The 25,836-nt window shown below is 42.5% G+C and overlaps 1 protein-coding gene across 4 annotated transcripts in view; it reads left to right on the forward strand.

Moving 5' to 3' along the window:
* Positions 1 to 25,836, forward strand: part of PAMR1 (peptidase domain containing associated with muscle regeneration 1) — a 72,885-nt gene that overhangs the window by 38,237 nt on the left and 8,812 nt on the right. For 3 of the 4 annotated variants that reach the window (XM_030560049.1, XM_030560050.1, XM_030560051.1), the window contains exons 6-7: positions 103 to 210; positions 23,303 to 23,473. In XM_030560049.1, coding sequence (XP_030415909.1) covers positions 103 to 210; positions 23,303 to 23,473 — 279 coding nt within the window. The remainder of the gene's footprint in view (positions 1 to 102; positions 211 to 23,302; positions 23,474 to 25,836) is intronic. The other variant, XM_030560052.1, reaches the window with a different exon arrangement.

Here is a 25,836-nt window from a genome sequence, read left to right on the forward strand (position 1 = left end):
GGCCTTTAGAAACTACTGTGATGAATTGTATAGAAAACCGTAGCTAGCTGGTTAGATAAGAACCTTATGAAAGACTGAATATTCTTGCCTCTTCTTTTGTAGCTTGTTCTTCATCTCCATGTTATCATGATGGAACATGTATTCTTGATAAAGTTGGTGCCTACAGATGTGCTTGTCTGGCAGGCTATACCGGGAATCACTGTGAAAGCTGTGAGTATAGGCATTGTGTGTGTGTGTGTTTGTGTGTGATGAAATGTTGTCATGAACTCAGCCAATTGGTAACTGTTTATATTTATTTATGTGTAGGTTGATTATAGTAATGGAGGATATAGTGAGCTCCCCATAGCTCCATTAAAGGCATAGCACCTGGTTTCTATTAGGATTGCCATTGAAGACTGCAAGGATTTTATGTGCATCATATAAAGAGAGTATATGGAAAGTTTGTGTTGGAAAAAACAGTACACAGGGAGACTTATAAAGGAGCATGCTTACTATGAGAGATGTGTATCCAAGCAGCCATTTTCCACCCTGTGGGCAGGGTTCCTCTCTTCTACCAACAACCATTTCAGTAGTGCCCCAAGTTTTATGCTATTGCTTTAGCAAATGGCAACCTTTGGGCAGAGATATTCTACCTGCCCTTACAGGCAACTGACACAGGGATTAGGTGCAGGGCCAATCAATCAAATGGGAGCTTCTGATCCTGTACAGGTGAATGGTCCCAGTTCTAGCTCTTTATTCATATGGGGGAACTTTTGTTTCTACCATGCCCACGTGGTAAAATAACTGGATTCAGGTGAGATCAGGTCAAATATCTGTTCTTGCCATTTTTATCCTTGATGCCTGAGTAAATTATTCTGCCTAATGAAGAATTTAAGGCTGAGGAGGAATAAGAACTGTGCAATATATGCTAAGATAACTGTATCAGCAATATCTCAAGTCATTAGGCCAGGTGGAATTCCAAGTATCTGAGTCATGATTGAACTCTGGGGGTATCTGGCTTATAATTGAAACAGCTTACAATGGTAGTGCTGAAAACTTCTTCAAATGAAAGCCCACTATGAATCATAGAATCATGCTGTGTTTGCCCATCAAGATTTTCATTTTATGTCTGCGTAAGCCATTATAAACCTGTCCTTACATGATTTCACATCTTTGTTCATGATGAAGATTTCACAAAATTCCTCAGGGCCAAGTTCATCCCCTGGTGTAGCAACCTGAGTGGAGTTGCATCGTTGCAATGGCTTTAGCCCCTTATGTCCCTGGCTGTAAGTGGAGGTGAAGGACAGTAAGATTCTTACAATTCCATAACTATTTCATTCATATGACTAGCTTCATCTCATCAAACACCAGAGTCAGAGGCAAGAAAGTGAAACTGACTATACATAAACATGGTATTAACTTGTCTAGTTTCACAGGACAACACATGGAGCAAACAGAATAAATGGTGGCAAAAACAGAGACACAAACATCCATTTTGGTTTTAGAAATCTAAGTGGTGCTTAGTAATAGAGTTCAGGGAAGAAGTAATTTAAAATACTTTATAAAATGATTTTTAACTTGACATGAATCCTTTAATTTGATTTAAGAAGGAACAGTGCCATTGGATGAAATACTGGAGATTTTATGATGTCCGATGCATGTGGTCCTTTGGCTTCTGTGGAGGAACATTTTTGCAGCACACACCTCACACCTTTTCTGTCAAATACAGAAGGCTTGATATTTTTTCCCCATGCATGAATTCCAAATATCTGAGTGGGAAAGCATCATGATAAAGTCTCTGTTCAAACTGGCTTCTGAGGAATATTTTAAAGATCTTTCCTTTATTGTTGCCAAAATGTATCCTAAACATTTGCCAAGAAAGTAATGGGGAAAAAAAGCAGAAAATCAAGTTTAATTATACTTTTCAGAGCAAAGGGACAAACTGGAAAAATATCCATGGCAGTAATACTGTAAAAATGGAGTCAAGTAGTTTCCTAACAGAGTTGTAGTTCCAAGAATTACATGGAGACCGAATTATGTAATGTAGCTTTTCACCAACCAGATCTTTCAGATATGGAGCTGAGGGGGAAGTGTAGGCTATCTTTAGTTTTACATTGGACATTTAAAGTGAGGTCACCTTTGCAGCATTGAATAAGCAGTTGTGGAAACTTTGGGTCTGAGTCTCCTTCCAATTTTATTGGAGTTAATGGGCAGTAATCCCACTGAAGTCAATGGATTTATCTCAGTGTAAAATGGGTAAAAGTGAGAGGAGGATTAGTGCCTTTGAATATTAAACTGATGTAACAAAATTTGCAACAGAAGGCAGTCAGAGCATTGCAAAGATTTTCATAGGGAACAGTTAGAGAAACTAGACCTGCATTCTCTTGAGGAATAGAGATGGAGGGAGCATCTCAGTGAGGCACAGCGAAAGCTGTGGGCAAGGCTGCTGGGGGGGTAGATGGGGCAAGTGGGGCAATTTGTCCCGGGCCCCACAGGGGCCCCCACGAGAATATAGTATTCTATAGTATTGCAACTTTTTTTTATGGAAGGGGCCCCCAAAATTGCTTTGCCCCAGGCCCCTGAATCCTCTGGGCAGCCCTGGCTGTGGGGACTGAGACAGACTCAGCAGAAGTTAGATTTGAAAAAGATGTATGGTACTGGATCATCTAGACTCTGACCATGCCTATGCCAAATTATTCCCTGTCAAGTCTAGTTTTATATGCACTAATATATAGGGACATTTCCAGACAATAAGGAGAGCTGCTTTAATGGTACAAACTTCATTGAACCATTTTTTTCCCTCTAAACTGAATTCTGTCACTGTGATGAAATGGCCCCGTGTTCAAGCTGCTTCACAGGGACAATATTCAGCCTAATTATGCTGGTATTAATAAAGTGATTAAGGCCACAGCTCGTGCTCTCTTCTGTCTCATACAGTGGCAGCCAGGAAATTGTCTCATCATTTACAATTAGAGGTGTTAATACGGTGGTTTAAAGGCGTCAGCTGAGGGAACTGAGTTGAGGACACATGTTAAACATCTGGTAATGATTCAGTCAAACTGTTTAAATGGACAAAAGGTGGGTGAGGTATTATCTTTTATTGGACCAGCTTCGATTAGTGAGAGAGACAAGCTTTTGAGCTGACACAGAGCTCTTCTTCAGGTCTATCTAATATCCTGGACCAACATGGCTACTACAACACTGCATACAAAATGCATGAGAAACTACTAATTGAGACAATTCTGATTCCTCTGTGATGACCCTATTAAATGATATATATCACGTGACCTTAATAACAAAATGTCAATCAGCGGAGGAGTTTAAGTGAGGGCTTCATTACTTCTCCCCCATAAATACAATAACACCACTCCCAGAGACTGCCTACCTTTAAGAAAGTTATGATAATCAAGTAAATAGAGAAACTTAACATTACATTAACAATATTTTTTGCCTCATTCTGTTCTCACACTGAGTTAATTGCAACTCCATTGACGTCACAGAGATAGCTGTGGATTAAGCTGGTATAGGTGAGATCAGAATCAAGCTTTTTGTGTGTGTGTGTGTCTCTCTCTCTCTCTCTCTCTCTCTCAGTAATCATGCGGTCATAGACGTTAGAGACAGCAAAGATCTGATCATCTTCTTCATTTCTCTTGTCAATGCTGGGTTGTTTCCTGCCATAGCCAGGGGCAGAATAGTGATAAATCCTTGAGAGATATAAACTGAAGCAACGGTAAACTGAGTAGAAGGTCTGATCCTGTCGCTTTATGCATGGAACTGCCACTCAGAGTCATGTTGTTGATGTTTTTACAAAGTGATGGCTTGTTCTGCAATTGCAGACAGAATTGGTGGAGGCTTTCCTAGCATCACAAAGTTGAGTTTGTCCTCCGAGGACAAACTGTAGAAAGATGGCAGCGCTACTTGAGAGCAACGAGTGAGTTGCTCCCTCCCCAACTCCTTCCATCCTGGAACTGAGCGTTCTGACTCAGTAGCCCTCCCAGAGCCTGCTGGCCCCACAAGCAAGGGACCTCTGATCTCTTTCTGCTCTGAAATTTCCTGTTATCTTTGTTTAAAACAAAACCAAGAAAACTTGAGTTCTTGAGCAAATGCAGGGATCTGAGACTGAATGGGGAATTAATTGCCTCAGATCCGATTTCCGTTTTTCTTCTGTTTCTCAGTCCTGTTTGCCAAGGAGCAAAGAATTGTTCTACATCCTAATGAAGGGACATAGCCAACAGACTCAGCTGTAGCATGCTGTTCCCTCACTACTACCAGAGCTTTTCGTAGCACAAGGTTTCTCAAACAGGGGTCACAGCTTGTGTAGGGAAAGCCCCTGGCGAGCCGGGCTGGTGTGTTTACCTGCCCCTGCTTCCAGCAGCTCCCATTGGATTCGCAGCCAGTGGGAGCGGCAGTCGGCCGGACCTGCAGACGGGCAGGTAAACACACTGGCCTGGCCTGCCAGAGGCTTTCCCTACACACGCAGCGACCCCTGTTTGAGAAACCCTGCCTTAACAGTTTTGAATGGGCCTATGAAAAATTGTTTCAGGCCCCTCCCCACTGCACCTATAATTGATCCCCATCCATTGTCATCATACAAATTAATATGCACAGGCCTGGCTTGAGGATTTTGGAGAGAGTTGGTAAAGAAAATCATTGAGATTCCTTCATTCTTAACTGACTTGTTGTGTATAAAAAGGGGAGGGAAACTTTATCCTTCTTCCCCCAGCCACCTTCTGTCAGAGAAGTGGAGCCCAGCTGTCTGAGCTGAGTTTTGTGCGGAGGTTATATAGGTTTAATCCTGTGTTTCAAGGGACAAATCTCCAGATAAGGCCAGGATTGAGGGCTTTTTACCAATAGAATATAGGTGCTCACATTTGCAAACTGGACTCCTTATGTGATCAATGCAAACCATCATTGTAACTCAGTACCTCCAAAGGGATCCACTGTTGTTTTTTCAATTAGCAGGTGCGCTATCGTACTGTATGCGCATCATAAGGCCAAGTACATGCCTCATAGTTGTGCTTTGGTAGCTCAATGGTAATAAAATGTCTCTGATTCATGAGAAGTCACTATCAACCCTTCGGCTCAGCTCTGAGACAGCCAGGGACAGTATGCAGCAGTGCCACGCCAGAAGGAGGAACCCTGGACGAAGTGGGTATTCGCCCACGAAGCTCATGCTCCAATACGTTTGTTGGTCTATAGGTGCCACAGAACTCTTTGACCCTTTTACTTCAGTCACAATTACTTCCCTGCTCCCTGCACCCATTTCTCCAAGTAGGAAATAATTTACTGCAGCTTTTTAATGTGGGTGCAGCTTGCTTCTTCCCTTTCATCAGCTCAACTCTGCTAGTTGGTGCGTTGGGGACGTGAAACCAAGACTCCACCCACTGCCCATCCTCTGTTCTTGCTAACCTGTTTGGGATGAGGACTAGCAAGAATACAAGCCCTGCTCCCTCCCACACAGATAGACTTGGAGGTGTGATAAAGTGAGTGCTAATGGGCTTGTCTTCATTGTCTTAATTCAAGTCCCATCCACACCCACAAACGCTTGAATGTGACCGTGCTTTTAAATTAGTTTGGCTGGCTGTCTGGAGGTATAGGCTAAAACTTGAATTAGCAAAACTCATGTGTTTTTAATATGATCTCTCTGTATGTGGGCACAGGCACCAACTTTCTGTTGTACCAAGGGGAGCTCGACTCCTGGCTTTGCCCCAGGTCCCACTCCCACTCCATCCCTTCCCCACCTCTTCCCACCCTGCCTCTTCTCCCGCCCAATTCTGCCCCCCTCCTCTGAGCATGCCACATCCTCGCTCCTCCCCCAGCCTCCTGCACACCATGAAAGCGCAGGGTGAAGCACGGATTGGCAGGGCTTGCTGGTGGGCAGGAGGCACTGGGGAGAGGGAGAGGTGCTGATAGGGGGACTGCCAGTGGGTGCTCAGCACCCACCATGTCCCCCCGGTGGGTGCTCCAGCCCTGAAGCACCCACAGAGTTGGTGCCTGTGGACACAGGCTAGGTCCACTGGAGGGCCAGTAGTCCTCCAATTCCTTCCTATGTGCCCAGAAAGGACAGACAAGTCCATCCATAATGGGATGGCGGGGGAGGGAGGGAACAATTCATAGAGTATCTTAGTTTACTGCATCACAAGAACCATGGGATGTGCTCCAAAAAGTCTTAGTGCCACACACGAATGCAGTGACAGTGCGGACACAGCAGCATAAATGTTATTGCACACTGTGGGGTCTCCCACTTGAGCTAGGGTAACTTGAGAAGAGTAACTCAGCTTGGGTTATTGACTCTTAATTGCAGTGAAGACACACCCAATGGGACTACACAAGCAGGTTTTACTGTTCTGTACATCTCTTCAGAGGATGAGGTCTCAATGCATTTCTATGGTAATACCATAGGCCTTAGTGATGTGGCTAGTATTTTTTAATATTTGGGAGAAGGCCAGTTATGATGGAACAAGGCCCCTCTCCATCATCTTTCTCTTGCTCCTATTGTACTTATCGAACCTCTTATTGGCTTTTATGCCCCTTGCTAGGTATAACTCATTTTGTGTGCCTTAATCTTGCTGATTTTGTCCCCCCATGCTCGTGTATCTACCATAAAGGACACTGCTTACCTCACTACACTACTGTTGAGATAGATATGTTTAAGAGGTAGGCATAGTGTTGCTTAGACTACAGAAAACATGCACCTGGAATTACTATCATGCAAACCCTGTTTTCCTTGATAGTAATGGATGTAAGGAGAGAAATTTGCTTTTGGGGTTGGAGAAACAGCATGGTGCAGAGGACAGAATTACAGTCTGAGTCCCAGCTCTGCCACTGACTCACTGTATGGCCTGGGACAAGTCGTGCAATAGTTTTTCCATCTGTGAGAAGAAGTTGATAACCTTTGGCTGCCTGGTGGCAGTGTTGGGAGGAGTCATCAGCTTATATGGTTGCAGTGCTTGGAAATTGTAATGGGCTAAGTATTGTTACTGGGAAACAGGTGACATTTCGAGCAAACCTGAAGAAAGCAGCACCATTTTTAAAATTGTTTCTCCTGGTCCTGTCACCGGTTGTTTTTCAATGCCCATTTGACACCCAGAAGGATTAAATGATATGGAGGTAAAAATGCCTGAGCCCTGTCTATAGCATAGACTCCAGCACTGCTACCACTGGGGACAATTAGAGGTCTCAGGTCTCCTAGTTTTTGCTTCATTAGGAAAAGATGTATATTTTAAACTGATTTTAAGGTACCTTGTGGTAAAACTTTAGGGGGAACCTGGGGTTTACTTCAACCTGCTAACTCAACTTTCTAGTCTTCACTAGAATTTTACCTTGTGCTAGTTACCATGTGTTAGCTAAAAGCATTCACCTTTTTCCTAGTGAAGACAAGGCCTTTCTGTGAGAGCAGTTCAATCTCTGGCCCAGATTCTATCCTGCATTTTATCAAAGGCACAGCTCAAGGGGGTGGGTAAAGGTAGTTTTCACCATCTTTGCACTTTCTGAAGTCTGGGCTAACACAGTCCCCATTATAAAGCTAATTTATGGCAACATTTCACAGAGACTTTAAGCCAGAATAGTTGAAATGCAGAACACTCTAGCCACACCCACTCCCATCGCCAACACACCTGGGCCTACCATCATGTCCCTATGCTAGTGGCTGCGAGGAAGGTTGACATAAAGTCATTACAATAGATCTATGATCAGGGGAATACCTAGTTGGGGTGTCCTGGTTGCTTTTGGCTTCTTTATGCCACAGGAAGAGGGAAAAGGAGCCAGAGTGTAACCAAGAATTTGGGACTCTACCGCCATTTGCTCCTTGCTCTCTCTGGAGACTGCCAGTGTGGCTGCTAATTAATACAATTCATAGCTCTTCGGGTACAAATGCACAAACTGAAGTTTGTGGTCGTCTGAGAATCACATTGAACACTTTTCTGGTATGCCCAAGTACAAAATGATTCTCTCTGCCTTTCTTCAACAGTTCTTCTCAGAGATTTTGCTACTCTGAGATTCAACCATCTATGATGCTGATTGCCCTATGTGCTCCTCTCTGCTACACACTGTGGACCCAATTCTTCACTGCCTTGCACCTTATGGAACCACTTACCTCTGGGCTAAGTGAATATAAAACACTACTAAATCAGAATGGTAGCATTGTATACCCACTTTGCAGAGGTGTGAATGATGACATAAGCGACAAGGCAGCAGGGAAATCACACTCACTTCTTGTTCTCTTTCAGGCTGCCCCCATGCTCTTCTTGTTTTGTTCACATGCTCAGCAACTGTTTTTTTCACCCAATCAAAGTACCTTGCTTAGCTGCTTAGCACTCTCCAGCAGGGTGTTGTCTCTGCATTTTATTTCATTCAGTTCTCTTCCTCCCAATACCCTCATACCATCACTTGGTAGTTTTGATCTTATTTTCTTAAACAGGCAAACAGCACAGGACATCATAAGTCTCTTATTTCTCTTATGCATTCAAGGAATGAACTGACCTTTCTGTAGCCCAAACTAACGCAGGTCTAGATTAGGGTGATGAGATAGCAAGTGTGAAAAATTGGGACAGGTGTTAAGGGGTAATAGGAGCCTATATAAGAAAAAGATCCAAAAGTCGGGACAGTCCCTATAAAATCGGGACATTTGGTCACCCTAGTTTAAAGCACTAAGATGGTGTTTTTCTATTTGATCATTATTTTTTGTTACATTTAAGACACATTTACAAATATTTTCTTGAAGCATCTGGTTTTTCCTTGCAGGTCACCCATCTTGATGACCAGGTTTGTCCCTTCTTAATTTAAAATCCGACGAGTGGAAAGGCTTTGGGCCAATTTCATAATTGGATGTAGTGATGAGAATATAATCTTTTATACTACTGTGGTTTTCCTTTTCAGCTGCATGAAGGTTGTATTCTGTGGCATGAGAATGTGACATTTAAGAAGGGACATGTTTTAGAATTTGTTCTATGTATTAATTTTCAACGTGCATAGAGAAGGTAAATGGTGGGGATCATAAGGATTTCAGTTAGGTCAGCATCCTATGAACAAATCGGTCTAATTGTATAATTAAGTAGGCCATCCAAATACCGGAAAGGTTGTAACCAGAGACACAGTTTTCTAAGGACTAAGAACAATGCTGATAAAGATCAAGTGGCTAACTGTAAGCAGCAGCCTCCAAATTGCCTCCTGATGAATAAATCATAGTGGGTGAGCCAAGCATATTTTCACATGGATACTCTCTCATTCACAGAAGCAGGGAGATGGAAAACATTAGGGGTGTGTTCCAATTGACTGGAAGGGAATGAGAAATTTTGGTTGCAGTAGGGATTACATCATAGATTGTCTAATTATTCCTAGCTGGTGGAACTGTTGCAGAAAAGATAATTACTTGTGAAGAGGCACAGAGAGCAGGACTGGAAATCCACTGGGTAGAGTACCTGTGGATGGATTCATAGATTTCATTGATTCATAGACTCTAGGACTGGAAGGGACCTCAAGAGGTCATCCAGTCCAGTCCCCTGCCCTCATGGCAGGACCAAATACTGTCTAGACCATCCCTGATAGACATTTATCTAACCTACTCTTAAATATCTCCAGAGATGGAGATTCCACAACCTCCCTAGGCAATTTATTCCATTGTTTAACTACCCTGACAGCTAGGAAGTTTTTCCTAATGTCCAACCTAAATCTCCCTTGCTGCAGCTTAAGCCCATTGCTTCTTGTTCTATCATTAGAGGCTAAGGTGAACAAGTTTTCTCCCTCCTCCTGATGACACCCTTTTAGATACCTGAAAACTGCTATCATGTCCCCTCTCAGTCTTCTCTTTTCCAAATTAAATAAACCCAATTCTTTCAGCCTTCCTTCATAGGTCATGTTCTCATGACCTTTAATCATTCTTGTTGCTCTTCTCTGGACCCTCTCCAATTTCTCCACATCTTTCTTGAAATGCGATGCCCGGAACTGGACATGATACTCCAGTTGAGGCCTAAGCAGCGCAGAGTAGAGCAGAAGAATGACTTCTCGTGTCTTGTTTACAACACACCTGTTAATGCATCTCAAAATCACGTTTGCTTTTTTTGCAACAGTATCACACTGTTGACTTATATTTAGCTTGTGGTCCACTATGACCCCTAGATCTCTTTCTGCCATACTCCTTCCTAGACAGTCTCTTCCCATTCTGTATGTGTGAAACTGATTGTTCCTTCCTAAGTGGAGCACTTTGCATTTGTCTTTATTGAACTTCATCCTGTTTACCTCAGACCATTTCTCCAATTTGTCCAGATCATTTTGAATTTTGACCCTGTCCTCCAAAGCAGTTGCAATCCCTCCCAGTTTGGTATAATCTGCAAACCTAATAAGCGTACTTTCTATGCCAACATCTAAGTCGTTGATGAAGATATTGAACAGAGCCGGTCCCAAAACAGACCCCTGCGGAACCCCACTTGTTATACCTTTCCAGCAGGATTAGGAGCCATTAATAACTACTCTCTGAGTTCGGTTATCCAGCCAGTTATGCACCCACCTTATAGTAGCCCCATCTAAATTGTATTTGCCTAGTTTATCGATAAGGATATCATGCGAGACCCTATCAAATGTGTTACTAAAGTCTAGGTATACCACATCCACCGCTTCTCCCTTATCCACAAGACTCGTTATCCTATCAAAGAAAGCTATCAGATTGGTTTGACATGATTTGTTCTTTACAAATCAATGCTGGCTATTCCCTATCACCTTACCACCTTCCAAGTGTTTGCAGATGATTTCTTTAATTACTTGCTCCATTATCTTTCCTGGCACAGAAGTTAAACTAACTGGTCTGTAGTTTCCTGGGTTGTTTTTATTTCCCTTTTTATAGATGGGCACTATATTTGCCCTTTTCTAGTCTTCTGGAATCTCTCCCGTCTCCCATGACTTTCCAAAGATAATAGCTAGAGGCTCAGATACCTCCTCTGTTAACTCCTTGAGTATTCTAGGATGCATTTCATCAGGCCCTGGTGACTTGAAGGCATCTAACTTTTCTAAGTGATTTTTAACTTGCTCTTTTTTTATTTTATCTCCTAAACCTACCCCCTTCCAATAAGCATTCACTATGTTAGACATTCTTTCAGATTTCTCCGTGAAGACTGAAACAAAGAAGTCATTAAGCATCTCTGCCATTTCCAAGTTTCCTGTTACTGTTTCTCCCTCCTCACTGAGCAATGGGCCTACCCTGTCCTTGGTCTTCCTCTTGCTTCTAATGTATTGATAAAAAGTCTTCTTGTTTCCCTTTATTCCCATAGCTAGTTTGAGCTCATTTTGTGCCTTTGCCTTTCTAATCTTGCCCCTGCATTCCTGTGTTGTTTGCCTATATTCATCCTTTGTAATCTGACCTAGTTTCCATTTTTTATGAGACTCCTTTTCATTTTGTAGGTCATGCAAGATCTCGTGGTTAAGCCAAGGTGGTCTTTTGCCACATTTTCTATCTTTCCTACCCATCGGAATAGCTTGCTTTTGGGCCCTTAATAGTGTCCCTTTGAAAAACTGCCAACTCTCCTCAGTCTTGATTCCCATGGGACCTTATCTATCAGCTCTCTGAGCTTACCAAAATCCGCCTTCCTGAAATTCATTGTCTCTATTTTGTTGTATTCCCTTCTACCCTTCCTTAGAATTGCAAACTCTATGATTTCATGATCACTTTCATCCAAGCTTCCTTCTACTTTCAAATTCTCAACGAGTTCCTCCCTATTTGTTAAAATCAAGTCTAGAACAGCTTCCCCCCTAGTAGCTTTCTCAACCTTCTGAAATAAAAAGTTGTCTGCAATGCAGTCCAGGAACTTATTGGATAGTCTGTGCCCCGCAGTGTTATTTTCCCAACATATATCTGGACAGTTGAAGTCCCCCATCACCACCAAATCTTGGTCTTTCGATGATTTTGTTAGTTGTTTAAAAAAAGCCTCATCCACCTCTTCCACCTGGTTAGGTGGCCTGTAGTAGACTCCTAGCATGACATCATCCTTGTTTTTTACCCCTTTTATCCTAACCCAGAGACTCTCAACACTTCTGTCTCCTATGTCCATCTCCACCTCAGTCCAAGTGTGTACATTTTTAATATATAAGGCAACACCTCCTCCCTTTTTCCCCTGTCTATCCTTCCTGAGCAAACTATACCCATCCACACCAACATTCCAATCATATGTTTTATCCCACCAAGTTTCAGTGATGCCAACGATGTCATAGTTGTATTTATTTATTAATGATGATCAACTGTTATGATTTCCTTTGGACTTCATATGAGGAATGATAATTCTTAATGTTTATACAGAGCTTTTTAGCTTCAAAGACATGTTACAGATGGGTAAACTGAGACTGAAAGGGTTAAGAAGCCAATCTAGTTCCCTTTGCCTCTCCCCCCACTTCTGCAGATAATGAGAGTACTGATCACACAGGGTGGAGTTGGACACTGGGAGGTTGCCAGAGGGTGTGCACCCAACGAATTCTGAACAGTCTATCTCTGTTGGGTCTTTGTCTGCATGAGGTGCTAGGCCTGAGATAGAAGGGAAATGAGGGTAGAGACAGTTGATCCATAACCGTTATTGGTTGGTATTTCTCCAACACAATCAAAAGTGGAAGCTACAGAAATCTGGTGATCACATGATCATCTGCAGAGGTTCTTTGTGGTCTTGTAGGAAAGGAGTCTTTTGGGGGAGTTCCCCTGTGCTCGGCCTTGGAGTAGAGGACAGGATTTGCCACTTAGGGTATGTCTACTCTGCACCTGAAAGCATGCTTCCCAGTGTGGGTGGACAGACACATGCTAGCTAAAGGACCCCCTGGGTACATACTAAGGTGGCTAGCTCAAGCCATCATCTGTTATTTTTCTTATGCTAGGTTAAGCAGAGCTAGCACATGTCTGTCTACTTACTTTGGGAAGCACATTTCCAGCTTCAGTGTAGACATACCCCGAATTAATTGGCTGAGGCCTCTGAAAGTGACTGTGCTGGAGCTGAGGTTAGAATTCAGGAATCACCAACCTCTCTCACAACGAACGTAGATACAGTAGATTCTGCTTGATAGCAACCTAGATATTGACAACTTCTGGCTAACAGCAGCATTTAGCTGGGAATCAATCCTGTCCCATTGACTTTAATGTTAGTGGGAGTTCAATATTGGCAACAGCATGCCACTTATTAAAACATTTTTTGGAAGAAGTGTCCCAGCTGCAGGCAGGTTTGCAGGGCTGCAATCCAGGAAGGAAGCAGTGAGATGTAATGAGTCCAAACGCCTGTAGAGCACAGGGAGAGGTACAGTGCAGCCCCACAGGCCCCCAGCACCTCTGCTCCCCATAGAAAGCCCTAGCGCCCAGGCTGCAGCACCTCTTCCCACTACTGCCTTGCCCAGAGGCTGGTTTGCAAGACTGCAGCCAGGGAAGGCATATCCGAGCACTTCCTTCCCTGTCTGGAGCCTCACAAACCTGCCTTCCGTTTATTAGCAACTTCCAAAGAACAGCAACATTTTGCTGGCAACTGAGGGGTTACTAGTAACTGGAATCTACCAGGCACTATATAGCTAGAGGATTTTGGCTGGTATTCATGTGGCAATAATAGTTCAGTAGCAGAGTTCCCCAGTTCTTGGAGATTCGGTCATACAGCTTATTATAAAAAGTGCCACAGTTAACATGAATATTTTTCTAAGAATAGAACCGCCCTTCCCTGCAGCTTCTGTACAGAATGACAGGAGGTCTGCTGCAGTATTTATATCTACGCTTGGCAGAATTCAATTTCTCTCTTTTTTATAATTTTGCTGAATAATACTGATGTCTATTTTTAATTTTTTTTATTTTTATCAAAGTAAATTTTCACATTTACGGAATCTTATGGTGGAGGGGCTACAATAATTATTTATTGACAGTGGAACTTGAGATTCAAAAAGTTAAAGCTTATAACCAATGAAACACAAATTATCAACAGCCTATGTCAAAATATGCAAAGTAAATAGCCTTAAATCAACTGTTAATCATTTCTCAAGGTCATTTTTCTTACTTTGCCTGTTTGTAAATTTAGATAACTATTGATGGAAACATTTTTTGCATAGGTTTGTGTGCATATGGTGAAATCGTTCATTGTTGTATGAGACAATGTGGGTGAGTGTAAAGGTGCGGGACTCACACCTGCAGCACCTCCTACTGGTCATCTCAAGGAATTATTTCTTCACCCGTTGGAGCATCCTCTGCAGGGCCAGTGTCCTGCGTGTAGCTGGCCCCATGTCCCTTCCGCATCCCGGTGCCCCTTTATCCTGGGGCTGCCCCCTGGCAATACCCCACCAGTCTCTATGGGTCTCCCCTCTCTGGGAACCCCCCAACCCTCTACTCCTCACCTTGCCTCAGTCTGGGCTACCACCAGTCACCATCTAGCCCCCACTTCCTGGGGCAGACTGCAGTGTAAAAACCACTCATCATAGGCAAGGGGGTTCAGACCTGCTGTCTTCCTCTGCCTCCGACTACCTCTATGGGCCTAGGACCGGCCCTGCAGCCTGGGGGGTTGCCAGCTGGGAGCTCTCCTGGTCCTCTGGCTCTCCCCAGGCCTGCTTCTCTCCCTAGGGTGACCAGATATCAAGTGTGAAAAATCGGGACAGGGGATGGGGGAGGGGGGTAATAGGTAGCTATATAAAAAAAAAGCCCCAAATATTGGGACTGTCCCTATAAAATCAGGACATCTGGTCACCCTATCACTCCCAGTACCCTTTCTGTAGGCGGCCAGGCCCTGTTCTCTCCCAGCCTGGAGAGAGACTTCTGGGCCTCTGGCTCAATACAGGCCAGCTGCGGCCTGATTGGGGCATGGCCCAGCTGCAGCCTTCCCCAATCAGCCCAGCATAGCAGCTCTCAGTCACAACCTTCTCCCAGGACTGACTTTAACCCTTTTTCCGCTGGAGTGGGGGGAGCTGTCCCACTACACACCCTTCCCCTTAAGATCTCACGGTGTGTGTGTGTGTCCTGTCTCCCCAGCATTCCTCTCAGCTGGCCCCCTAGAGAGTCCCTCTCCTTGCGCATGCTCTCCAGTGCAAGACGCAGCCAGCTCCCTTCCTCCATAGTTTGGGTTCCCACGGTAGCCCTTCCAGCTCCCCGATGGGATCCCAGGTTTGTCTGATGCCTCCCTGCCCTGACAATCCCCTCTTTTGGGTCCTGGTCATCACCACCCCCTCCTTCGGGGCAGTCTCAGACCTGGCCTGTCCTCTGGCCTCCTCCTCTTTCTCTGTACAGCACCAAACACACAAACATATAGCATATGCACACACACAACCACCCGTTGAGAGGACGGATAATATCCTCCAAAGCAATTCAGCTTTCAGCAGGCCCTTGCTTCAAGACACAATGCATTGATCAAACACAAAAACTCATGAGTAGCACCAAACAAAGCAATTCTCTTGATCAGTGTGTACTGGAGCCTACAGAAACTCTTTCCCCTTCTCTGTCTCAGCTGCAGATAGATGACACACTCTCCCATGCGTCTGAAAGTGGGTATTCACCCACGAAAGCTCATGCTCCAATACTTCTGTTAGTCTATAAGGTGCCATGGGACTCTTTGCTGCTTTACACCCTTTTTAAAATCCCTACCAGATCATGTGACAGGCAGGTAGCCCTCAATCCTTTGGCTGTTTTACCCTGTCACACAATGATTACCACTCAGGAAGGCCACTTAAGTCCTCCCCACCAACAAGAGCCAGGAATTTACGGGAGGGAGGTAGTGGGGGGGAGAGGGGTGAGTGTAGATTAGGGAGAGAAGGAATAAATGTGGTTGGAATAAATGTTATCAGAAGTTTGTTGTTCACACAGAGTTTCAGAACCCAATGAGCAAGAGTAGAGAACAAACTCTATGAAAAATAGAGATGACAATAAATATCATAAGGATCAGATCTGAAAATGTAGTTAATTATGGGGCTTTGTGACGTGCATCCCAGTGCTCTAAGATAGCTGCTGAGCAGTCCAGTGGAGGCACTGTCGAAGCATGTGCTAATCAATCTGGGGTGCTGGATCATCTGCGCCTGCAGGGAGCTATCCTTTGGAAGAGCTAGTCTGCAACAGTAGCAGTTGTGACTAGCACAGAGATTGAGGTGAAGATACATTTATTTTATATTGAATCAAGTTTCTCATTTTTCTGAGAGAGGGAGCGTCCCAAGCTACTGCAGCGTCAGAGGATGCAGCATGATCTGGTGGATAAAGATATGAGGAAACTTGGTTTCTGTTCCTAACTCTGTCACCAACTCACTGGCTGACTTTGGGCAAGTCACTTAATCACTCTCTGCCTCAGTTTCCCCAACAATAAAATGGGGATGATGATAGCTATGCATTTTTATAAAGGTCTTTGAGATATATGGATGATTAGAGGTAAATATTATTATTCTAACTAACTCTCTTCAGGCAGTTATTTTAATAATCTTGCCCTCAAAAGAAAAACTGGAACAGAAAAAATAAAAGGCAATCAAATGAGATCCCTCAAAGGCAAAATTCAAACCTATTTTGATGTAACACTCTTTATTTCAGCGGGGTTGGAGGCATGCAGGGCCTCTGTATCTGTAAAGGGCATTAAGCTGCATGAAGTTCAGGCAGGTAGAGCTTGGTGAGAATTTTCCATTGGAATGATTTTCTGACAGGAAATTCACTTTCAGCAAATTTGAAATTTTCCCAGTTTTGCAGGAAATTTTTTATTTTCAGTTGGAAAATGGTTCCCAGATCCATGGCTCCCTCACTCCTCACTAGCCTGCCTGGAAGGCCACTAGTTAGCCTGGCCTCCCAGGCTCCCAGAGCAGCCTGTCAAGTGGATTGCCCCAGAGCCAGCCCTTTCAAATTTCCAGGCTCCCTGAGCTGCCTGAGTCTCCACCCAGTGGTCTGCCAGAGCTCTGTGCCATTCAGGAAGTTTCAGAAACATTTCAAAAGGATCCAAATGAAATTTCAGAATTTCCATATGATGGGAAATTTTAAAAAACAACAACCAGTGTTTCACTGCATTTCCAAATGATTTTTTTTTTTAATTTCGGAATTTCTTGTGGAATGGGAATTCTGGTTTCCTGCCAGATCCATATGCACATCGCTTCTAACTCCTGTATATGAACTTCATTCAATATGACACTAACAAACAATGTTCCAAGTGGAGTCTGTAAGCCTCTCTTCAGCTACAGAACAAATACATCAGAAGAAGCAGCAGCTTCCCCTCCATACTCCCTACTGCCAAGGCACCTCATCAGTCTTGACCTAAGGGAGTGCACTTAGCAGGGCTGAGAAGAGAGCTCAGTCTCTGCGGCTCATTCAGTTCAATCCTTGGCTTCTCAGCTGAGGCCTGGTCCACGCTACAGCGTTAAATCGATTTAAACAGCGTTAAATCGATTTAACGCTGTACCCGTCCACACTACAAGGCACTTAAAATCGATTTTAAGGGGTCTTAAAATCTATTTCTGTACTCCTGCTCAACGAGAGGAGTAACCCTAAAATCGATATTACTATATCGATTTAGGGTTAGTGTGGACGGAAATTGAAGTTATTGGTCCCATTCTTTTACTGAGCTACCCAGAGTGCACCGCTCCGGAAATCGATGGTAGCCTGGGACCATGGACGCACACCACCGAAGTAATGTGCCCTAGTGTGGACGCGTAAAATCGATTTTATAAAACCTGTTTTATAAAATCGATTTTATTAATTTTGATTTTACTCTGTAGTGTGGACGTGGCCTGTGATTGCCAATACACCTTATGCAAAAGCAATACTGCAAGTTAATAGAAAGACCTTCCCTGAAAGCAGTTGAATAGGCACAACGTGTTATACACATTAGAACAAAGGTCAGACTGGAAGCAAGTCTCTGACTTGGGACTGTGTGACCAGATCAACTTCTTTAGCAGCAGCAGCATTAAAAAGCCTACACAAGCAATTTAAAAACAAACAAACAAAAAACATTTCTAGGCCCTACTGTGTCAGATTTTCCGAGGATGGACTAGAAATGCAAGCCTTGCATTAGGACCAGTGATGATAAATCAGGTATCATCTGGGCATGCAATCTATTATTGAATAGGAGATACGTTATTTAGATATGATGTATTATGTTATATATATATATGGGGAACTGAGTGGGAGAGCAGAAAAGTGGCATTTGTTTGAACAACAATGAGGCCATGGGACAAGAACAAATGGCACCTCCAGCAGGGAGTTGAAGGATACTGAAGGGAGAAAAAGAGCAGTTGATCCAGTTTCTCCCATTGCAGATTATGAGCATGAAAACCATTTTAAAATGACAGATGATTCAGAACTGAGGAATGTCTCCCAAAAGCAATTGAAAAAGGAAGAGGAATCTGCACTGTATTATTTATAATGGAACATCTGACTTTAAAAACATTTGTTCGTTTATTCTAGTTTTTTTTGAATGCAAAAAAAAAAAATCTGTCCAACAGGGAACAATTTTTAATATATTTCACGAGACAGATATGTTTTTCCTTTTCCAGGATGTATCAGTAGGAGACAAAGGAGGGTGCTATTAAGTTTTATTACACAGTCCATGAATATGTTACAGAAGCAATTGAGACATCTGTTTGTTTTTTTTTGTTAGAGCATCTCTTTAACAACAGTGCAGTACCAGCTGTGTCAGCATTTCTGCTAGAAAGGCCTGCAATCATCCCTCTTTGTGCTTTTTACCCTTTCAGCTCTCACAAGCTACATAAGTCAGGCTGGGTGCATGCTTACCTTAGATACTGCAGTGATGAGGATCTGCAAGTACCTAGGATAGACTGGCTGGGAAATGTCCAAGGAAGACTGGAGGTTGAAAAACAAAGAAAAATTAAAGATGGGAAAGATCTGTTGGATAGTCCAGTCCATTTGCCCACCAGTGTAGGATTGTTCTCTCCAGGGCACTTTCTAGTGCATTATCTGGTTGAATTTTCAGTTCTCAAATGGTGAATTCTACTGTTTCCATTGGGAGTCTATTCTACAGTCTAAATGGAAGGTTTTCTTGATATTCACTAAGAATTTTCTGATTCTTAATTTCACACTATCACTCCTAGATACACCCCTTTGTGCTGCCCTTAATAATTTCTAGCCATCCTTGATCTTTTCAGACTTCAGATTATTGTAGGCTGTTAGGCATTGATAAAGTATACAAGCTCAGCCCTGAACCTTTCTTCATGGGCAAATTTCACATCATTTATGTCACTTCTCTCTGAACTCCCTCCAGTTTCTCTATATTTTTCTAGCAGTGACGTGCTCAGAACAAATGCAGTATCCAAGGCATGATCACACCTGTGACATGTAGAGAGGGATTATTTGCAGCTCCAAGACATCATGCATCTGTGTTTAGATAGCCCTAAATTGCACTGACTTTTGTGGTGTGATTGCATTGAAAACTCATGTTTAATTTGCTGCCCATTATCATCTTGTGTTCATATTTGCCTCCCAGAACCTCTCTCAGTTACTCCATCTGCTGGGTTGCAGGTGAATATTCTCCTCTGTTCTCAGAGGGGAAGGCATATCCCCTATGCAGCAGAGTTTGAAAGTCCTAAGCAGCCTAGAGCTATTGCTTCAGATGCTTGCAGAGTTTTCTCAATCTGTTATTCCTTCAATGTAAATAAATTGCAGTTTTTTATAGTTATTCTTCTGTTTGAGTCCTTAAAAATCAAGGTTCTGTTGGCTCTGGGTGGGCATAAAAGGTCTGATGGTACTTTTCAGAGAGACTCTGCTTGTGTCTGGTCAAAGTTTCCCCTACCCCCCAACTAGTAGGGCCATCACACTGGTGCTGCATCTACATAGCTTGAAAAAGTGCTGTGGGAGGAGATGTTATAATCTGAAAAGCTGGCAGTGACTGCCAGGGCATATGACAGAACAGGGGACATTGCATTGACATCAAGTTGCTCCCTTAGTCTTAGAAGTAGGATAAGAACCACTGATGCCTGTGCTTGACTCAGAGAGAAAGTCCTCCTCCTATAGTTTATCAAGACAGGTTTTTCCTTCTTCTGGCCCACTATAGCCATCTAATGCTACATTTGATCAACATGTGAAATCCGTAATTACTTAAGAATCCCCAAAGGTGTGAAGCTAGAATCACAGGACAATAGGAATCACTTATTTCAGAGAGAGGACCTGATCCCCAGCAGCTGGCTGGTTCAGGCTCATCTTGCTTCACAGTGAGAGTTTGACTTAAAACCAGATCTCCAACAGAGGTCAGCCGCTAAAGAGAATTATAAATAGAACCAGGCGCAGATGGCTGGATGTTTTGCTGGATTGCATGGCACAGGGTTAGGTATAAATGACATCTACTTTCACAAAGTAGTGCACTATTTTTTTTAAAACTTTTGAGAAATAGCTGCACAGACCACTGGGGGCGGTAGCGGTTGGGTGTATCCTGAAAGGAGCTGAGAATGTTGAAAGACTTAAACAAAATATTTCAGACAAAGAAGACCATCCTAAAATTCTATTGCATGCACTACACAATCTGAGGGAGATGAGAATCAATCAGGTTCATGCACCTGACAGGCAGCCATCCAGACGATGAAAGGAAAGAATTATATGAAGCACACAAGGTGCTAGGATTTCTTTCAGGATCATCAGTGGAGATTTCATTGCAAAAAGTGGCCATGAGGTGAAAAGGATAAGGGTCCAATGGAGCTATTTAAAATACAGTAGGGGATAAGGATGAAAAGGAAGAGAAGCTGAAAGGAACAAAACAACAGAGAAACTCAAAAGGGTAAAGGATGCTATAAGGGTAACTTTATTACGACTGCCAGTCCAGTTATTATAGAAGACGATGCAGGACTCCACTACAATAGCACAATCTGATGAATGTACTGTGGTATAAAATCTGATTAGTTTTGATGAGAGCAAAAACTAACATACAAAATGATCCAAAGAGAAAACAAAATGATTGACGAATTCTGCGCTTACAGTGGCAAAGGTGGAAGAACAGGACAGAAGTGAGATAAATGTTTGAAAGACTGTTATGTCAGAAGGGAACAGACACACGGCAGGTAAAAATATAGGTAACAAAAGGAATGTCTTTATTTATAATACTTAGCCATTATATGATGAAAGTACTGTAGAGATATTAGCTAATCCTCACAGCATTTCTGTGAGGTAGGTAGTTTTATTATCCTCATCTGGGGGATATAGAAAGCAAAGTAACTTACCAAGACCCCACCATGAGTCTGTTGACCAGTGAGGATTAGAACACAGGCCTTCCAACCGTGTGCTCATTCCTCTTGATGACAGTGTCTTTATTAAATTAGCCCATAATTTAAATGCAATTTAGCTCATAATTTTGATATTGGGTGTTGTACCAAGATAATGGAACTGAACTGTTAAAGAAAACCTTGAGATGGACAAAGCGAAGAAGGTCACCAGACTGGAAACTAATATAATGGACAGGACTAGAAACTGAAGATCATCATGTAGGATATCAAGCAAGAAAGATACCCTGAGTCTGTGATATTCTCCCAGAAAAAGTTATAGTAGCTGGACAAAGATTCTATCAGAATGGATCCCAAAGATTGGGAAGCACAATTTAAACTGGTTGAAATATACTGTAGAGCTGATATGGGATATTGGTTAGGACTACTGAGATGCAGAAAGCCCTATATGGGAGAGGAAGATTAATTCTGAGTGTATTTTGCAGATATAGTGTTTTCCTTCTTTTTTTAATGTATGGCAGTTGACAAGTCTGTTGTGACTTTATATTTAGGGAGGAAAATTAGGAGTGTGGTGGAATAATTTAGCATTCCAAGAAAGATATGAAGAGTGACTGAGAATGGAGAGACTACACCTGAGCAGGCAAAATATGTTTAGAGATTTTAAAATACCTAGAAAAAATGCTTGAACAGTATGTTGAATACATTTCCCCTCTGCTCTCTTTCCTTTACATATGTAAAGCTATCAACTAGAACCATAACTGTATAAAAGATTCTTTGGTCAATTTTTATGATTATCATTTGGAGAATTCTGGATACGGATGTATCCAAGTCTAAACTCTGAAGCCCCCAAGTTTGGGAGTGTTTGGATTTGGTATCTTTTCTAGTTACTAAATGTCCAACGGTTTTCTCTCCCAAGGCTCACAGAGCCACGTTGCCAAATGATTGCTTGAAGTGTGTAATATTTCTCAAAATGGTGAGAATTCTATGGACTCTTGATGCTTGTGAATGGTATGATATTCAGACCTGGTCTTGCAAAACTCACTCACATAAATAGTCCTTATTTATGTGAGTAGCTGCACAGACTTCAGTGAGTCTACTCGCAGGTCTCATGAGTAAGGATTACAGAATTGGACCCTGAGAGGCTTTGCCATTGACATTGATAGGAACAGGATTTGACCATCAGTTAATAAGTAACAATATTCTTTACACTTCCAGTTAATGAAATAGTAACATAGTAGAAGAAAAATTCATAATCCTATGAAGGAAGTGTGAAACAGGAAAAATATATCTGGCATCCATCTGCATTGAGACTATCATCTTCTCTGGGCCACAACTGCTCTTATATAACAAGATAACAGGCACCACTGAAACAGGTAAAACCTTAATCCTGCAGGGCTACACCTGCGTGGAGCCCAATTGACTCCAATGGTGCATCTGTTCTCAGCGAATTGTGGAATAGGGCCCAAGATACACAGAAAGAGAGAGACACTGAATCTTGTGCTCTCTATTATGCCCTTAGAGACATTCTTCCTCGGTGTGATTAAGCTACCCAGCCAACCAGTGTACAAAGGGTGCTGTCACTTGAACATTTACTATCTGCAATAGTTATATTTATTGGGATTTTTCAGTATATCCCAATATAGAAAATACTATGTCAATGGTAAATATTACATTATGCTAAATGACAAGGTCCATTTTTAATGGTCGTTGTTGGGGTCCCACAAAACACAGCTCTACATGCTTTTAGATGTGAGTGAGAAATATTAAAGAGTATGTGAAAGCTGAAACAAGAATTTTAAAGAATTTCAAAACTGGGGTTTCCAGGTTCTAAATTATATCTAGTATTTCTGTGTTGACCGACAGAGTACTTCATTTAAAACTCCTACTGAGATAGAGGGAGCTTCGAAAAGGGACAGTTTCAGCAAATTAAGGCCCCAATCCTGCAAACATTCAGGCGTGTGCTTACCTTAGTACACATGAGAAATCTCATTGAACTGAATGGTACCACTCGTGCTGAAAGTTAAGCATGTGCATAAGCGTTTGTAGGATCAGGATCACTGAATTTTTTAAAAACTTGCATGTATCTGGTCTTGTAATTTTGATTCCTGTGCCCATTTTAAGCTATTTTTTTAATGTTCTACATAAAGAATCTTCCTAACACAATCCTGTTTTTGTAATAAAGTGGATTTTTTTGAAATATCTGAACTGTCAGTGGTGATGTGTAGGACTCCAGGTGCTCCTGCTCATGGTATTGCAGAAGGAGATGACTTTAAATACGGGGCCCAGGTTTACTTCAAGTGCAACGCAGGTTACAACTTAAAAGGCAGCCGTGTTGCCTACTGTCAGCTTGATGGGAGTTGGTCAACACATCATCCCGAATGTGGTAAGGTTGCTTTAAATGTTGATTCTTATCATGCCTAATCCATTGTATTGTCATTAAAACAAGCTATTGGGATTTAAATATTGGAATGTCCAAATCTCACTTGGAATTGGGCATATTCATGACTTAACACAATATTCTTTCATTTCTGTATTTTTAAGACACCATAGTGGATATTAATTTACTATCTTGGTGCCCAGGCCTGCAATCCTTACTCAAGCAAAGCTCCCATTGTTTCATCTATGCCTAAGCAAAGACTGCTGGGCTTGGACTATGATTGCACAATTTCTAGAACCTGAAATACAAAAGAGGACCATGTGTCTTGTGCATTAATGAATAGCTATTTCCAGCACTACTATGCATCTGATGTTTCTTCTGAAGAGGTTTGTTGCACTCTGTGTCAGTGATTAAGTGGCATATTGTGGGGAGAACAGAGTAACATAGCAACAGGACAGTTGTGCTAGAAAAAGAAAAATACTTTTGGTTAATGTTGCCTTACTAGTATGAAGGCAAACCTTAGATTTGCCATTGAAAATCCAAATCTTTCTTTTCCACTCCTCTGGCCAAACAGTGTCATGTATATATTTCTTCTTCCAGAAAGATCCTTCTGTTTCAGTTGTTTCCCACTGGAACGCTTTTGTTCCCAGATTCCAGAATCCTTTGCACTGCTTGGAGTAGGGCTTTCAAAACGATGCTAAGGCAAACAATGCAAAATATTCTGGGGAATATTTGGGAACTCCTTAATAAGAGCTCTTGGAGGTCAGCAAGCACAATTAAGGACATCCTTTGGGATGGATAGAAATTCTCCAACTGAAATAAAATGTTTTGGAGTTGGGTCTATGACAGTGTCCCTAAATTATGATGACATTGGCTGCACCTCTTTAGTCTATAACTTGGTCTGCCTCTAGCCTTCTCTATTATTAAAGCTATCTATGTTGTAAGAAGTGTGTACTTTCCAACTGGCTTCTCCTTCTGTTTAATCTGTCAGATAAGTCATAGCCCTATACTTAACATGTCACAGTCTGATACCATAGAAATGATAGTGCTGTCACAAAGTCAGTGATATGCAGGGTCATATAGAAGAAGGCCCTTTTCAAGTGGAGGCAGTTAGCTTACTTGGTTCAGAGAAGTTCAGGGACTTCTGAAATACAAGGGCTTTACTAGCCACTTGGTGCAAACATGCTGGATGCTACTATGGAAAATAGTGTAAAAAAGGGCTCCTTGGTGTGATTTCTTTGCATTACTCAACAAGGATAGACTGATGTGGTGTGGTTTCCTCCTGTCCAGAATGACAGGCCAGATGGCAGCCTGGGTCAGTGCCTGTAGGCAGGTCAAGTATTCGTAGGATAACTACAGATACGCACACCAGGTATCTTAATTCCCCATCTCCATTTCTGTGACTTTCTGTGAGATTACCTGGTGATGGGAGTGGTACTGTGAGTCATGACCACTAGCAATGTACCAGCCACAAGGTCTTGTGAAGGCAATGAAATTAATACGTGAACAGGAGTAAAGCAAGGGGGAGAATGATGGAACTAAACTAAGGCCTCGTCCAGACTAGGGGAGGAAAATCGATCTTAGATACGCAACTTCAGCTACGTGAATAACGTAGCTGAAGTCGAATATCTAAGATCGAATTACTCACCCGTCCAGACGGCGCGGGATCAATGTCCGCGGCTCTCCGTGTCGATTCCGGAACTCCGTTCGGGTTGATGGAGTTCCGGAATCGATGTAAGCGCGCTCGGGGATCGGCATATCGCGTCTAGACAAGACGTGATATATCGATCCCCGAGCTATCGATTTTAACCCGCCGATACGGCGGGGTAGTCTGGACGTGGCCTAAAAGCAGGCATAGAGCTTCCTTCCTTTCCCTCTCCTGAGTGTTAGGGAGCTCAGCCTCACCTCTTCCTGCATCTTCAATATGGTCCTGATTCGGCAAAGCACTTATGCATGTGCCTAACTTTAAGCAAGTGATCAGGTCCATCTCTATTCAGCACAACACTCAGGCATATGCTTAACTTTAATCACGTGCTTAAGTCCCATTTAAGTTAATGTAAAAAGAACATGCTTAAGCACTGTGCAGAATAGGGATGGATTTAAGCATGTGATTAAGGCTAGTCATATGGTTAAGTGCTTTGTTGAGTGAGAAAGTATCTGGCAAAATGAAGACTTATGCCCAGTTCAGGAAAACAGATAGGAATTGCATTGACCCCATCTATGATGCAAAAAATACACATTAATTTCAGCCTCATAAGAAAAGCAGGGGGAAAAAAGTCAATGATTGCCAATGGACAATATTAATGGGAAATATTTTTATTACAGAGTTTCTAAATGGGTAACACAAACAACAGAAAGCTGAAAAAAAT

The sequence above is a fragment of the Gopherus evgoodei genome, chromosome 4 (assembly GCF_007399415.2).
Source record: "Gopherus evgoodei ecotype Sinaloan lineage chromosome 4, rGopEvg1_v1.p, whole genome shotgun sequence".
Taxonomy (NCBI): domain Eukaryota; kingdom Metazoa; phylum Chordata; order Testudines; family Testudinidae; genus Gopherus; species Gopherus evgoodei.